Below are 17067 nucleotides of genomic sequence, written 5' to 3'. Positions count from 1 at the left end.
TGTGCAACAAGAGCAAAACTCTGTCTCAATAAATAAATAAATAAATAAAATGTAAATGTCTACAGGCATTATAGTTATTAAAACAAATTTAGAAATTTAGAAAAAATTCACAACAACATATGATGGGTAAGTATATAATATAAATATAAGGTGGAGTGTGGTGGCTCATGCCTATAATCCCAACGCTTTGGGAGGCCAAGCTGGAAGGATCACTTGACACCAGGAGTTTGAGGCTAGCCTGGGCATTATGGTGAGACTCTATCTCTACACAAATTTTTTTAAAATATAAAAAATTTAAATTAATTAAATTTTAAAAATAAGATACATATAAGCAAATATAAAAGTATCAGTGGCACAATCTATAGACAAATATAACATTAAAACATTAAACCAATAAAGAAGGTATTCACATTCTAGACGACAAAATAAACATAGAAAATAAACTTACAGCTGGGCGCAGTGGCTCATGCCTGTAATCCTAGCACTTTGAGAGGCCGAGGTGGGCAGATTGCTTGAGCTCAGGAGTTTGAGACCAGCCTGGGCAACATGGCAAAACCCTGTCTGTACTAAAAATACAAAAAATTAGCTGGGTGTGGTGGTGCATGCCTGTAATCCCAGCTACTCAAGAGGCTGAGGTTCAAGAATCGCTTGAACCCAGGAGGCAGAGATTACAGTGAGCCAAGATCATGCCACTGCACTCCAGTCTGGGCGACAGAGCAAAACTGTCTCAAAAAAAAAAAAAAACTTACAGTTTATAATATAAAATATACAAATAACCAATATGTAAAAAAAAAAAAAAAAGGCTTATATTCACTAAAAAGCAAGGAAGTGCACATTAAAACAAGGAGATATATTTTATCATTAGATCAGCAACAAACATGGCAAAGATGTACCACACTGTTGGCCAAGCATAGGTGGCTATGACCAACCTGTCTAGAAGGCAGCCTGATAGTATATACCAAAAGTTAAAATGTATCAAAAAATAAAATATATACATCTTAAGCCCAGAAATTCACTTCTAAGAATTTATCCTCCAGAAATAATCTTATCAAGTGTACAAATATATATGTATCAAAGAACACTGCAGTAGTATTTATGATAATAGTTAATTAACTTAGATGTCCATCAGCATGAGACTAAATAAAATGAAATATTCAACTGTTAAAAGGGTAGCAAAGGCCATGTGTGGTGGCTCACATCTGTAATCCCATCATTTTGGGAGGCCAAGGCAGGCAAATCACTTGAGGTCAGGAGTTCAAGATGAGCCTGACCAACATGGTGAAACTCCATCTCTACTAAAAATACAAAAATTAGCTGGGTGTGGTGGTGGGCAACTGTAATCCCAGCTACTCAAGAGACAGAGGCAAGAGAATTGCTTGAACTCAGGAGGCGGAGGTAGCAGTGAGCTGAGATTGTGCCAACTGCACTTCAGCCTGGGTAACACAGCGAGACTCCGTCTCACAAAAAAAAAGGAGGGGTGGGGGGTAGCAAAAGTACGGTCTCATTTAAGTTTTTTAAAAAGTCACATTGTATATGTTAATATATTCATTTTGTTTGTTTGTTTTGAGATGGAGTCTCGCTCTGTTGCCCAGGCTGGAGCGCAGTGGCATAATCTTGGCTCACTCCAACCTCCCTCTCCCAGGTTCAAGCGATTTTGTGCCTCAGCCTCCCAAGTAGCTGGAATTACAGGCGTGCACCACCACGCCTGGCTAATTTTTTGTATTTTCAGTAGAGACAGGTTTCACCATGGTGGTCAGGCTGGTCTTGAACTCCTGACCTTGAATGATCCACCTGCCTCCACCTCTCAAAGTGCTGAGATTACAGGCGTGAGCCACCGTAACCCGCCTAGTATATTCATTTTTTAAGTCTAAAATGAGACAAGTAGGACATAAAAGTGTATGTCAATCTTTGGCAAATGAAATTATGGGATGACTGCCTATTTTATGCATATTTATATTGTTTAAACTTTTTACACTAAGCATCTATTTCTTAAAAGTGACAAGAGTGTCTTTTGGAGAAAAAATTCAGAGTATTAATGTAAATGTAAAAATAATTTTTAGGCCAGGCGTGGTGGCTCACGCCTGTAATCCCAGCACTTTGGGAGGCTGAGGCAGGCGGATCACAAGGTCAAGAGATCGAGAACATCCTGACCAACATGGTGAAACCCTGTCTCTACTAAAAATACAAAAATTAGCTGGATGTGGTGGTGTGCACCTGTAATCCCAGCTACTCGGGAGGCCAAGGCAGGAGAATTGCTTGAATCTGGGAGGCAGAGGTTGCAGTCAGCCAAGATTGCCCCACTGCCCTCCAGCCTGGTGACAGAGCAAGACTTCAACTAAAAATAATAATAATAATAATAATAATAATAATTTTTGGCTGGGCGTGGTGGCTCACACCTGTAATCCCAGCACTTTGGGAGGCCGAGGAAGGCAGATCACCTGAGGTCAGGAGTTCAAGACCAGCCTCAACATGGAGAAACCCCATCTCTACTAAAAATGCAAAATTAGCCGGGCGTGGTGGTGCATGCCTGTAATCCCAGCTACTCGGGGGGCTGAGGCAGGAGAATTGCTTGAACCTGGGAGGCGGAGGTTGCGGTGAGCCGAGATTGCGCCATTGCACTCCAGCCTGGGCAACAAGAGCGAAACTCCGTTTCAAAAAAAAAATAATAATAATAATAATAATAATAATAATTTTTAAATAGCATAGTGTCATCATAATGATCAAGTGAAGGTGCAAAAAAACATGGGAGGAAACCTCCCCACCCCTACAAATTGGCAGGTGATGGTGGGGATTAACCAATTTAAAAAAAGCTCATAGGAGAAAACAGTTATTGTCAACCTTCTTCCTAACCCATACCACCCCTGAGGTTCCATATTCCTTTGGAATAGTTCCCTGGGTATAAAGGAGCTCCCGGACTCCTTTCTAATGCCACTTATAAAAAAAGTAAGAGGAGGTCACAAAATTTAAAGGGCACTAACTAGAAGTATGGTGTGGTGGCCATGTATTCGTTTTGTTTTGTCTTGTTTTGTTTTATTTTTGAGACGGAGTCTTGCTCTGTCGCCCAGGCTGGAGTGCAGCGGTGCGAACTCAGCTCACTGCAACCTCCACCCGGAGAGGTTTCAAGCAATTCTCCTGTCTCAGCCTCTCTAGTAGCTGGGATTACAGGCGCACGCTACCACGCCTGGCTAATTTTTGTATTTTTAGTAGAGACGGGGTTTGGCCATGTTGGCCAGGCTGGTCTCGAACTCCTGACCTCAGGTGATCCACCTGCCTCGGCCTCCCAAAGTGTTGGGATTACAAGTGTAAGCCACCGCACCCGGGTGGCCATGTATTATTCCTAACCAAAAGTCTAGACACATGATTTGACAAATGGGAGTGTATGTAAAGGGCCAATGGGCAGTGTTTAAACTGTCTTTCTCTTAACAGTCTTGGCTATATACATGTTATACGTGGCTCTCACACTGAAAACAGGAGGGTGATTCTCAAGGGGACCTCCACGTCACAGCTGAGGAAATACACTTCTCTAGGGACTGAGGAAAGAATGCCCAGTGCTTATACAGATTCCCCTGTTCCAACCTACACAATAGTAACCAACATAAAGTTACAACATAAAGGAGACATCTTCAGAATAGACAATGGATTAGAATGAAGTAATTACTTACCAGAGTTTTAAGAATAATCTTAACTGGCAGATAATGTCTGGATGTATCAATCAAAATTCCTCTGTGAGGAAACCTTGGAGAATCAATAATGGTGGATTCATTGATGGTGAACTATGACAAAATAAAATTTTGATTTAGTTTTAGAATTTTCTGTTGTCTTGAACTCAATGAAGACTACATCTATTTATACAAGCATTTCATAAAATATTAATTTAGAACAACAAAAATGTATGAAATTTACATTTACCGGCTAAGATAAATATCTGGGGAAATGAAACCTTCAGGAAGCAATAGCTAAACAGGTTACATTTTTTTCTATTAGTAATTTGTCTAACAATTGTTAGTAACATATAATAATCATACTTACAGTTCCATAAGAATCTTGATAAACTAACTGGCTAAAGGTCTCTAAACCTGAGGAAAGTAAAATTTATTGCATTAATTTATAAATCAACAAATTGAGATGATAAAAGTTATATTATTCAAACGGACTCATAACCAGGTAAGGCAAATATAATTGAATATAGTGTTATACCTCTATCCTCTAAAATATATTGTTATACCTACACCCTCTACCATAATTTCTAAAATCAAAGCCAAATAAAAAAAAAAATCCATTGCACATCTCTACTCATCTAATAAAAGTGCTTTACTTCATTGTGCCCATACCCTGGGGGTTGTTTCAATATACACAAAAGAAGAATAGTAATTTAATAAAATACCAGTTCCTTAATAAATTTATAGCATCATGAGAAAGAATTTTCATAATCAAATACAGTCACTTTTAGAAGGTACCTAAACGTAACAGAGAAAAATGGCTGGAAAAACCATGAAACTATAAATAAAGACCAATTTACAATATACAGCATTTTACTTATAGCTGCAAAGACTACCTTCTGACTTTTTTACTCAAGTGGATTATTCCCTTAATATACTAGTTGACAGGCTAATTCTTCCAATCGGCCTTGACTTTATTCAGATTCCTCATTCTAGCTGACAGCTATATAGCCAGGGAATTTTTAACCTAAGAACAGTTCAGTCATCTTTGCTACACCTTCCTCTCTCCCCAACCTCGTCAAGTACAGGTTCATGCTGGGAAGAATAACTGAAAGTTTCTGTTAAGTGACATTACATTCAATAATGATCAGTTTAGAGTACATTACTCTGAAAGTCTGATGGTAAACAGAAAATACGGACTTCTTGGACTAGAAATCTAGTCACCGCATACTTGCAAGAGTGGCTTTTTTCTTTTTTCTTTCTTTTTTTTTTTTTGAGACTGAGTCTTGCTCTGTCACCCAGGATGGAGTGCAGTGGCGTGATCTCGGCTCATTGTAACCTCCGCCTCCCGGGTTCAAGTACTTCTCCTGCCTCAGCCTCCCAAGTAGCTGGGACTACAAGCATGCACCACCATGCCTGGCTAATTTTTGTATTTTTAGTAGAGATGGGGTTTCACTGTGTTGACCAGGCTGGTCTCCAACTCCTGACCTCAAGTGATCCACCCGCCTCAGCCTCCCAAAGTGCTGGGATTAGAGGCGTGAGCCACCGTGCCCAGCCTTGCTAGAGTTCTTTATTTTGGTATGGATCAGAACAAACATCAATAAGCATCTCTTGGCTGGGTGCGGTGGCTCACGCCTGTAATCCCAGCACTTTGGGAGGCTGAGGCAGGCGGATCACGAGGTCATGAGATTGAGACCATCCTGGCTAACACGGTGAAACCCTGTCTCTACTAAAAGTACAAAAAATCAGCCAAGCGTGGTGGCAGGCGCCTGTAGTACCAGCTACTCGGGAGGCTGAGGCAGGAAAATGGCATGAACCCGGGAGGCGGAGCTTGCAGTGAGCTGAGATTTCACCACTGCACTCCAGCCTGGGCAACACAGCAAGACTCTGTCTCAAAAAAAAAATAAAAATAAAATAGCGTCTCTTCTCCTTAGCAGACGCAGACGAGACAGGCAGATTGGACTAATAAAAGCTTAAAATCACTAATATTATACATAAATAAAATTACATTTGTAGTCAATATCTAGATATTTTCATATTCTATTTTGAATAACATTATAATCTTATGGTATAAAAATATATAGCATAACAATAATTATTTTAGGTAACACTCTATCTGAGACAAATTCCAAATCTTTATTTATTTTGTTTTTTGGGATGGTGTCTTGCTCTGTCGCCCAGGCTGGAATGCAGTGGTGCCAGCTCAGCTCACTGCAACCTCCCTCTCCAAGGTTCAAGCAATTCTCCTGCCTCACCCTCCCAAGTAGTTGGGATTACAGGCATGCACCACCATGCCTGGCTAATTTTTTTTTTTTTTTTTTTTTTTTTGTATTTTTAGTAGAGATGGGGTTTCACCATGTTGGCCAGTCTGGTCTCTAACTCCTGACCTCAAGTGATCTGCCTGCCTCGACCTCCCAAAGTGGTGGGATTACAGGTGTGAGTGACTATGACCAACCCCAAGCCTTTATTTTAATGACTAAATTTGGTTAGTTCGTATTTTTTTAAATTCCCTTTCTAAAAACTCTGCTGTTTGGAAGTCAGTACAGCATCTTATCTGCCTAGAAAAAAAGGTAAAAGAAACTTTTGAACAGCAAATGTCCTGATGTCAAACGTTGAAGTTCAAACCCTGAAATTCTCAGGAAAAGCTTTTCAAGTTACTCCCTGCCCACTGCCTCTAACCAACTCTATAGCATATTTGCCTTTTGATACTGTTCCTTATACAAACTTAGTTATGTTTCTAAATCCACAGGAATTTAAAATTAGGGAAGAGAGATGTTTGCTTCTGAAGTGAACAGAAGCGATAGCTGAAACAAAATTCCCTAATCAGGACAGGTTGTGGCCATGTGTCGTGCTATAAACATTACAGACCCAAGAGCATCAATGAATTACAGCACTGTAGGAATGTAATAACCTTCAAACATTTTTTGAGAGGTCAAATGAGTTTTCTCCCATGCTGTATTTATTTATTTGTATTTTTTTGAGACAGGGGTCTTGCTCTGTTGCCCAGCCTGGAATGCAGTGGTGTGATCTAGGCTCCCTGCAGCCTCAACGTCCTGGACTCAAGCAATCCTCCCACCTCAGCCTTCAGAGTAGCTGGGACTATAGGTCCATGCCACTATGCCTGGCTAATCTGTGTACTTTTTGTAGAGATGGAGTTGCATCATGTTGCCCAGGCTGGTCTCAGACTTCTGAGCTCAGGCAATCATCACCTACCTCAGCCTCTCGAAGTGCTGGGATTACAGGCATGAGCCACTGTGCTGACCTCTCCCATGCTTTATGTAGTACATGTTCAATGGAAATAATTTTGGAACTACATAACAAAGCATTCTGTAAAGGATCCAAGGCGGCAAAGTTTTGCTGTGCTTGATGTCACAAAGCACCAACTGAAAATTTTCCTTTACTGGAAAGTAACAATGAAACTGCATGGAACTTACCTCGTAATGCTCCCCAAACTCTGTTGGCCTTAAGGACAGCCACTGGTTCTTTCACAAGTAAAGTATCTGTATTGAGGATTTAAAATCACACACATACTTTTGTTAATCCCTCAATGACACACAATAAGTTTCCTAAACATGTCATTGATATTTCTGGACTATTATTTTCTCCTAAGCACATGACCTATTTCTCTAACTGCCTCCTCTACATCTCCATTTGGATGTCCTGCAGATTCCTTCGACTCCACATGCCCCAACAGAACTCTTCCCTCCCTCCTCTGCACACTTCAACCTGCTGGTCTTCTGTGTTCCTCATTTCAGTGAGTCACAGCACCACCATCCAGTCACTTGAGTCACTCAGAACGGGAATTTGGGTGTCATCTCCATGTTTCCTCATTTGCCCAAGAGTTAGTCTCTCCAACTTCTCCTCAACAAAGTAGGGTCCTAGTTAAGCTAAGAGTTTAGTTGAAAGTGCAAACATTCCTCAGTTCCTACTAATCCTTGGTAACGCCCTAGGTGTCAGTCAAATCTATTCCCCTTAAGGCCAGCGAGTATCTACACTCTTTTGCCTTCAGAATTTTCTACTTGCCCTGTACCCACCTTTCTTCAGTATCATCCAAATCTGCCTTAAGACTTACTCTCCAAATCCCTTTAGCTTAGTTCAGCTTTGTCCCACTCAATAAAAATAATTCAGCTTTGTCCCACTCAATTAAAAGTTCACATTATCCAGAATGAGACTCCAGTTAGCTGCTTCTGGTGAGAGACTAATCTTTGAATCTTTGAAGCATACTCTAAGGTTGGCCCAATAGTCATTTAGTCTTTTAGAGAGGTCTGGAGTGGAATCAACCACATAGTAAACCCACAGATGGTAAAGAGATTGAAAGCTAAAGGGTGTAACAGCTTTGGACTTTGCCACAGCAAAGACACTGACGGGCTGGAGGTTAATGGTTTAATACTGTGTCCTCTGGGTGATTTATCACCTTCTACCACCACCACAATTCAGGTGCTCACAGAATAGTTAGCTGCAGGTAGGCAAAAGTGCTCTATCAGTAGTGTGAGCATCTCAGGTGATAGTCTTCTGACAAGATAGCCTTTTCCATTAGATAACCACATTCCATTAGATGAGTTAGCCAATGCCAGGCTAAGAACCATATTGCTATTTATGAGCATAGTCTAATTATGTTTCCTCTACATCTATAGCAAATTCTTGTGTTGTTGTTGAGACAGAGTCTCACTGTGCTGCCCAGGCTGGAGTGGAGTGGCATGATCATGGTTCACTGCAGCCTCGAGCTCCCAAGTAGCTGGGACTGTAGGCATGTGCCACCACGCCTGGCTAATTTTTCTTTCTTTTTTTTTTTTTTTGTAGAGACAGGGTGTTGCCATGTTGCCCAGGCTGGTCTTGAACTCCTGGGCTCAAGCCATCTACCAGCCTCAGCCTCCCAAAGTGTTGGGATTACAGGTGTCAGCTACTGTACCCAGCCTGTATCAAATTCTTAATCAGCTACCTAGAGCTCACTGCTCCATTGGTCACTGTTTAAAAACATTTTTTTTGCCACATTCTAGTTTTGAGATCTTCCAGAAATAGCACAGAGTCACCTAAAAAACATTAATATATTGCATCTACTTGATACCAATTATTTTCTAATAGCTGACAACTGGCTGATATTAAAAAGGACTGTAATTCAACTCAGTGGAAAATACATATAACAATTAGAAATTTGGTTTTCTAAATATATGGACACATAGCTACAGAATTTCCATTTTTACTTCACAACCAAGTTATTAGTGTTAACAATGATCACTTCCCTGAAGTGTGAAAGGAATTATATCATTGACTTTTCAGTTAGCCCATTCTGTATCTTTTTGCACCATAAATACTTTTGGAGGGTGAATATACAAATGACATATCTATATATTCTGTTTAAAAGCAGTACAATATAGATAAGGCTAAAATCTCCTTTGAGATACTCACCCAACTCCCTCTACCTTCCTCAGAGGAAACACTTATCGGGCATTTTCTTAGGCTTAACATAGATGTACATGGAAGGAGAAAATATAGTATTGCTTTACGCGTGTGTTCCTGCATGTGTGTTGACATATAAACAGGGTCCACCTCTACACATAATTATACAGCTTCCTTTGTTCAACTCAGCAGTTTATCTTGTCAGTTCTCCATGTGTGTTCTCAGTAATACTGCTTCTTTATTCTTAACTGTTGTGATCATACTGTTTAGTATAGATTGACAAGATGTATTTAGCCATTCCTCTATTGATGGACATTGAGTTTTATTGACAATTCTTCACATTACAGGCAAACTGCATCAAACATCCTTGATTTATGTGTCCATTTATCTGCAGTAAAAACTAGTCCACTTCTCAGGGCATGCGTATTTTTATTTTTAATAAAGAGTAATGCTTTAACATGTGTCACCTCTTTCAACATGTCCTCCCACTCTGGACATTTGATATCTTGTTATTTCCATTCATATGTGTCATTTTTATCATCATCATCATCTAGTTTAAAGACTAAAAACTAGTTTATTCTTCAGCTGAAAATTTCACAATCACCTTGTCTCAAGAAACTTCCCTTTCAGAATAAAAAGGGTTTGTAGAACTGACTGAAAGATAAGCTATGACTCTCTAGTCTCGATACATTTCATTTTGCAAAATTTACAATCTGTTATCTGTATTGCCAATGGACAGCAAAGATTCCTTGGCAACGTAATGACCATTTCCAACTCAATTCAGGTTGCAAAACCTGCTTCACATGGTGTCTGAGTGCTGAGTATCAATTGAAATGATACCTGATGTTGGTGAATTTTCCTATTTCTCTTCTAAGAACAGCTACAGAATTGAAGAGAAAGCAAGCTTTCTTTCAAAGAGATGTATTATTGAGAAATCTCATCTAAACCAGCAGGATGAAGACATGTACTTAACTGTGAGGCAGTCTGGGGGTAATGGAGTTGCTCTTTTCTCTAAATTTGTGGCATCTTTTTTTTTTTTTTTTTTGAGACAGTCTCACTCTGTCCCCCAGGCTGGAGTGCAGCGGCATGATCCCAGCTCACTGCAACCTCTGCCTCCTGGGTTCAACTGATTCTCCTGCCTCAGCCTCCCAAGTAGCTGGGATTACAGGTACGCACCAACACTCTTGGCTAACTTTTTGTATTTTTTCATAGAGATGCCGTTTCACCATATTGGCCAGGCTGGTCTTGAACTCCTGGCCTCAAGTGATCCACCCACCTCGGCCTCCCAAAGTGCTGGGATTACAGGTGTGAGCTACAGCATCCAGCCTCTATCTTTACACTCAGTTCCCCTGTCTGCTCTTTCTTGCACGAATCTTATATTACACATGTCCTTATACTGCCCTTCTTTGATTCCTTGGTGCAATTCCACATTATTCTCAGGCAGTATACCCTATAGAAAAGGCATGTCCACTTATTTGTTCTAAAATAATTTGGGAAAAGCCCTAGAAAATAACATTTTAGGCAACAACGAGGACAAAATCATACAGTTAAATGTTGATTATATTGTCAATCAAATGAAACTGCTGTACCCACCCTCTCCCCCAGCTCTGCATTATCTTTGTGTAAAATTAGATTATAAATAGAGATCATGGATCCAGATGTTTTCAAACACAAAAGTTAAGAAATTACCTAGATGTCCAAAAGAGATTAGCCAAGTCAGCTCATCCATATAGTGACAGAACATTATTCAGCCATTGAAAATGATATCACAGAAAACTAGTGAAATTCATGTTTAATTTATAATGTATTTTGCAAAAAAGCATGATATAAAAACACAACAGAAATACAAGAAGCACATGTACAGAATTACTGCCATTTTCATGTCAATACTTATCATGTTTGTATTTATGTCTATGTAAAATGTTTACATGTTTTACTCTGCAAAAAAATACACCTAAAATGACAGTGATTAATTCTGTCTGCTGGGATTGTGAGTGATTTATTTCTTCTTCTGCACTTACTGTACTTACAAATTTTCCACAAAGACTATGTACTACTTTTATAATCAGACTTTAAAGGTTATTTTAAAAATAGGAATCATAAACTCACTGGTTGAGAACTCACAGTGGTTCCTAGCATGGAGCCAGTTTTTGGCACTTAAGTCCGTCAGCGAGCACCTGGGATATAATACACTCACATTGCATAGGTACTTACAAGACTCATCTGAAGATATGTTGGGGAAAGCATCACACTCTGACTGAAGGGTGATTGAGACAAGAAGTTGCTGAAGCTGGGTTCTAGCCTGGAATTCAGCAGGTTCATGATGCCACTTGTAGAAACCAAAAATATAGCCATGATATCTGTTTGACAAATAAATATAAACACATTTTAAAAGTATTTTAGCCAAATTTTTAAAACAGATGTGCTAGTAACATTGTAGTTAACTCCTCAAATCCATGCTCCCCATTGTAAGTCCAACTAGAGATTCTCACCCCAAGCTGTACATTAGAATCACTTGGGAAGTTTTTTTGAAAATCCCAACGTCCATGCCTTCAGAATCAGAATCTATGAGAATGGGATTCAGGCACGGGAATTTTAAAGGCTTCCCCACACTCTGACGTGACATATGAAGCCCCTGTTAAGAACCAATAATGAAACCATCATGGTAATCCATCACTCTTGGGAATGAAAAACCAATTCTGACCAGTGATAGGATGTGGGGGTTAGGGGGAGTTCTGAGCAAATCACAAGAAAACTTTGTTTCTCTGTATGTGAGAGCTGGACTAGTTGCCACTACACTAAAGTGGACAGAGCAGAGACGGAAAGAATATGGATCCCTGGTAACACTGTTGAGCCACTTAGTCAACTTGCCCTAAATTCATCCCTACTTTTGGACATCCTAATATGTGAAATAAGTTTTCCTATTGTTTGAGCCAGATCGAGTGAGGGTTCCTGTTACCTTCCTACAAAAGTATCCTAGCTTACATATAAAGCCCCAAAAGAAGGTCCAGAATTCTCACCAGAGCCTTTAAAATTTACTTTTTGTTGGCCAGGCGCAGTGGCTCATGCCTGTAATCCCAGCACTTTGGGAGGCCGAGGCGGGAGGATCATGAGGTCAGTAGTTCAAGACCAGCCCAGCCAACATAGTGAAACTAAAAATACACAGTCTCTACTACAAATACAAACAATCAGCTGGGTATGGTGGCAGGCACCTGTAATCCCAGCTACTCAGGAGGCTGAGGCAGGAGAATCGCTTGAACCCAGGAGGCGGAGGTTGCAGCAGTGAGCCAAGATCACACCACTGCACTCCAGCCTGGGTGACAGAATGAGACTCCATCTCAAAAAAAAAAAAAAAAAAGTACCTTTTGTTGGTATCCAAAAATCAGAGAATATTAAATAAAAATGTAAAGGCATTAAATAAAAAAGATCAGATAGGCTTCAGAGCAACTGTTTTTGGTATCCAAAAATCAGAATATTAAATAAAAATGTAAAGGCACTTAATAAAAAAGATCAGATAGGCTTCAGGGCAATTGTTTAAATAATATTTTACAGATTTTGGTAAGCCAGAAGGTTATACATGCTACTTATGTGTAAGAACGTTTTATGCTTTTTCGCAGAAGAGGTCGGAAAATTCTGACATGTTTGGAAGTGTATGGAAGTTAACCAATGAGAGAATGGAATGGATGTAGGTGTTGAGGGCCCTTCTCATAGGAAAACCTTGACAGATTAGAAAGGAAATGAAGACCACCGAAATACATACTTACAAAAGGTTAAGATGGTAAATTTTATGTTATGTGTATTTTTTCCATAATTAAAATTTTTTTAAAAAAGAAATTAAAGCTGCCGGCAGCTTTGAGATCAGAGTTGGAAGCTGGCTTAGAACCTTGACCCTAGGTAGTAAAATTCTAACAGAAAACTCAAAGGGCTGTGAGGCAGTATGTCAAAGGTATGTGGGTTAGTTTAGCCTTCCAGGAAATGAAGGAGTGAAGCTATTTGTTTATTTTTAAAAATGAGTGACTAGCATGTGATGAACGCTGTTCTAGAAGCTAAAGAAGCAGCTATGCATCTAACAGCCAAACTCTGCCTGCAAAAAGCATACTGTTTCAAAGCACGGTTTGTGATACAACCTGGGCTCTTCAGAGACAGGGGCTATGTGATTCTGAACAATCTGGGGCCTAGACTGTGTGTTCCTGACCACGTCGCACTTTCTGAACACTCCGATATTTCCAAATCTTTCCAACTCCACTGTGCTTTTACTCTGAGATACCTGCTGCCCCTCCTGAGTTCCTAGAATGCTCGCATGCATGCCTTCAAGTCTTAGCCATAAGGGCCAACACATTTTATGACCTGCTTCCCAATAATGCCAGGCATAATTAATGGCTGCTTCACTCAGAGGCCATGAATTAGACAAACTCTTCAGGTAATCACCTGCACCTGCCTTGAAATACCAAGCCCTGCCTTCAAACCATCTCAGCTGATTCAAGTCCTGGTTATCTACCTATTGTTAACTTACATCACCCATGCTTTCTTGTCACAGTCAGTTCAGCATATTACCAAGTCCTTGTTTTACTTAGCAGTATGACACAGAAGGAAAATCCAATTCTACAAGCTGAACTCCAAGGCAAACATAATAAGGGTGTTTGTTTTTAAAAGATTTCCAACCCTAGTCATGATCTTCTGAGACAATCTTCATGTATTTTCCATGCAATCTTTCTGAATATCCCAATGCAACCAAACACTTTGGTTCTACATCTTAACCCCACTCTGGCCTTAGCAGACTGGATACCAAAGTCTCTTTAGTGTGTGTGTCTAAAATAGAGACTGACAATACCCATTTAGTTGTACAAAACAGAAGGAAACCATGAGCCTTCTGATTGTAGAGAATGAACCATTTCTGCCATCAGCATCTTGGGCCTCTGCAGCTTGAGCCTAGGCACCTGTCCTATCTGGGGTCAGAACACATTATTCAGTTAGTTTTGCATTCCCTCCCCACCTGTTCAGTGTCCTGTAAACACACTTAAGCTCTATAGTACCCGCTGGGTACAGCGACAGGCTTGGGGAATGCCCGGAGGCAGTACAGTCAGCACCAAATTACAATTCTGCAGGGCACGATATGCCTTCAGGACAGTCCCACCTACACAGGTCTCATACTGAGGGGACAGTGTGTGGCTTCTTCAAACATCTCCCCAGGGGAACCTGCCTTGTCTATGGTGTGATTGGCTGACTCCCATGACAAAACTCACCCTGTCTGCAGCCAAAGGGTGACAGAGACAGAGGCGCTATCTAGGGGTCTGTAAAAGAGGAAGCAGGGAGAGCAGGCACATGATTGGTGTTGAGAAACAAAGTTGGATACTGCCTAACCACTGACCGCAGAAACGTAGTTAGATGCAAACATGTCACATTTTATATGGAAGAGATTTTAGGAGAGAGGGGAGTTTTAGGCAGTGCTCGAAACTGAGGACTTCTGCCATTTGAGCTGTTACCAGGAGATGTGAGGAGAGGTAAGGGGGCGAAACTGGCCTATAAATGACAGTCAGCTTTGGGGAATTCCTGGTCCCTCAAGAGAGCTTGTCTAAGCCCTTCGGGTAACTTATCCCATTTGAACGTCCTTCAAATAAGGAGCTGTCACTTTCCTCCCCAGCTCTGGAGCTGGGGAACCGGTGTTCCCTCCATCCATGTCATTTGCCCAACAAGGCCTCAGAGCAAACTCCCTCTTCCACTTAGTATCCGGCTCTCAAATCAGGGCTCCTGAGCACCCAAGGTGTCCCTTAAGAAGCAGTAGGAGGGTGGGGGCAAGAACCTGGGTTCAGTCCATGTGGCGCTGGGCAGATCGCCTGCCCGCTCCGGGGCGGTTTCCTCGTCTGCACAGCTCCCCGGGGTGGTCCGCCTCTCCCCTCCCCCAGGACACCTCCCGGCCGAGCCCGGAGCGCTCACCTCCGAAACGCTTCCTCCAGCAGGGTGCAGGAGGGGCCCGCCGTGGAATTGGGGCTGTGGCTGATGTAGAAGTTCTCCGGGGAGAGATGCAGCAGGTTCGGGGTCATCTTCACCGAGAGCGGCAGGGGCCACAGCGCCGGCCTCGGCTTGGCCCAGACGCCCGGGGCCCGAGCCGCCTCCGCCACCTGCACCACCAGAGCCACCTGAGTCAGCAGCGCCAACATCGCCGCCAGCAGTGTCGCCAACAGCAGCGCCAGCAGCATGGGCGGCCGGGGCAGCCCCAGCCCGCACAGCTCCATGGCCGCTCGGCTGCTTTCCGCCCGGTCTGCCGAGCCGGAGCCTCGGGACCCGACTTCCCGCCCGGCCCGGGTCGGAGGAAGAGCGGCAGCGAGTGAGTCACCGAGTCAGATGACTGCGCGCCCCGCCCCCGACTCCGCCTCCAGGCCCCGGGCGCGCCCTCGCCCAGCCCGCCCTGTCCAGGCCACCTCGAGAATTTCCTCCAGGGGTGCCCTAGGGTAGGAGCAGAGCCCAGACAGCAACCTCAATCACGGGATGGCTAAAGTAAGAAAAATGCCCGGTGCTGGCCGTACGTGGTGGCTCACGCCTGTAGCCCCAGCACTTTGGGAGGCCGAGGCGGGCGGATCACCTGAGGTCAGGAGTTCAAGACGAGCCTGGCCAACATGGTGAAACCCCGACTCTACAAAAATACAAAAATTAGCCGAGCATGATGGCGGGTGCCTGTAGTCCCAGCTACTCTGGAGGCTGAGGCAGGATAATCTCTTGAACCCGGGAGGCGGAGGTTGCAGTGAGCCGAGATCGCGCCACTGCACTCCAGCCTGGGTGACAGCAAGACTCCGTCTCAAAAAAAAAAAAAAAGAAAAGAGCCCAGTGCACAGGCTTGGGACGCCAGGCCGGCACCGGGTCGCCGCTCACGCTGGCAACGCTGGCGCTCTCCTTTGGGTCCCTGGCTTCGGGGAAGCTGGAGAAGCCAAGCTTGGGGAGCACCTTTCTCCTCTCAGCCCACCCACCAGATAAGCGAGACGAGAGCTGAGTTTATTTGCTCCTAAGTCCAGGCTTTTCTGTAACGGCACTTCAGCTGCAGTCAATAAAGCCTTCCTATCAGAACTCCCTGGGGCAGAGCCTGCCCAAGAAATCCTGAGCGAGAACGTCTTGGCTCATCTGTGTCGGTTCCGATAAAGGATCCCAACTGACAAGTTTGATTTCATAACCCATCCCTAAGGAAGAGCCAGTGAAAATGCCCGGTGCTGGCCATACGTGGTAGCTCACGCCTGTAGCCCCAGCACTTTGGGAGGCCGAGGCGGGCGGATCACCTGAGGTCAGGAGTTCAAGACCAGCCTGGCCAACATGGTGAAACCCTGACTCTACAAAAATACAAAAATTAGCCGAGCATGATGGCGGGTGCCTATAGTCCCAGCTACTCTGGAGGCTGAGGCAGGATAATCTCTTGAACCTGGGAGGCCAACACGAGTGGACCAACACGGACTGGAGATGCCAAATGGAGAAGAGGTGTTCTCTTACCAGAAGGAAAAACAGCAAGGCAGACCAAAACCACAGATCTGCTATAGTGAGTATTCTGAAAATGAGGGTGGAAGAGCTTCAAGGAAAGACTTCAAAGAAATGTAATGATTAGGCGGGGCGCGGCGGCTCACGCCTGAAATCCCAGCACTTTGGGAGGCGAAGGCGGGTGGATCACAAGTTCAGGAGTTCGAGACCAGCCTGGCCAACATGGTGAAACCCCGTCTCTATTAAAAATACAAAAATTAGCCGGGCGTGGTGGCGGGCGCCTGTAATCCCAGCTATTCAGGAGCCTGAGGCAGGAGAATCGCTTGAAACCGGAAGCTGGAGGTTTCAGTGAGCCGAGATGAAGCCACTGCACTCCAGCCTGGGCGACAAGAGGAAGACTCCATCTAAAAAAAAAAAAAAAAAAGTAATGATTATTGGGCCCCAGAAAATGAGACCCCAAAGTGTGGCACTTTGGCATGTTGAATACTTGGAACTGAAGAAAAGAGGGTCAGAAGATCTTTCTGACCTTCTCCTGCCTTTCTTTCTCCTGTTC

At 42.9% G+C, this 17067-nt stretch overlaps 1 protein-coding gene across 1 annotated transcript in view; it reads right to left on the bottom strand.

Moving 5' to 3' along the window:
• HEXB (hexosaminidase subunit beta) overlaps positions 1–15431 on the bottom strand; it is a 29396-nt gene extending 13965 nt beyond the window's left edge. Inside the window, exons 1-5 of the mRNA XM_009240805.4 lie at positions 14991–15431; positions 11271–11416; positions 7094–7159; positions 4030–4076; positions 3663–3773 (exon numbers count right to left, since the gene is read on the bottom strand). Of these exons, the coding sequence (XP_009239080.4) occupies positions 3663–3773; positions 4030–4076; positions 7094–7159; positions 11271–11416; positions 14991–15289 (669 nt within the window). The 5' untranslated portion in view covers positions 15290–15431. The remainder of the gene's footprint in view (positions 1–3662; positions 3774–4029; positions 4077–7093; positions 7160–11270; positions 11417–14990) is intronic.
• Between the last annotated feature and the right edge of the window lie 1636 nt (positions 15432–17067).

This window comes from Pongo abelii, chromosome 4, assembly GCF_028885655.2.
Source record: "Pongo abelii isolate AG06213 chromosome 4, NHGRI_mPonAbe1-v2.0_pri, whole genome shotgun sequence".
NCBI classification, from domain to species: Eukaryota; Metazoa; Chordata; class Mammalia; order Primates; family Hominidae; genus Pongo; species Pongo abelii.
The sequence above is the reverse complement of the archived record's forward strand: the minus strand, read 5'-3'. Positions and strand labels throughout refer to the sequence as shown.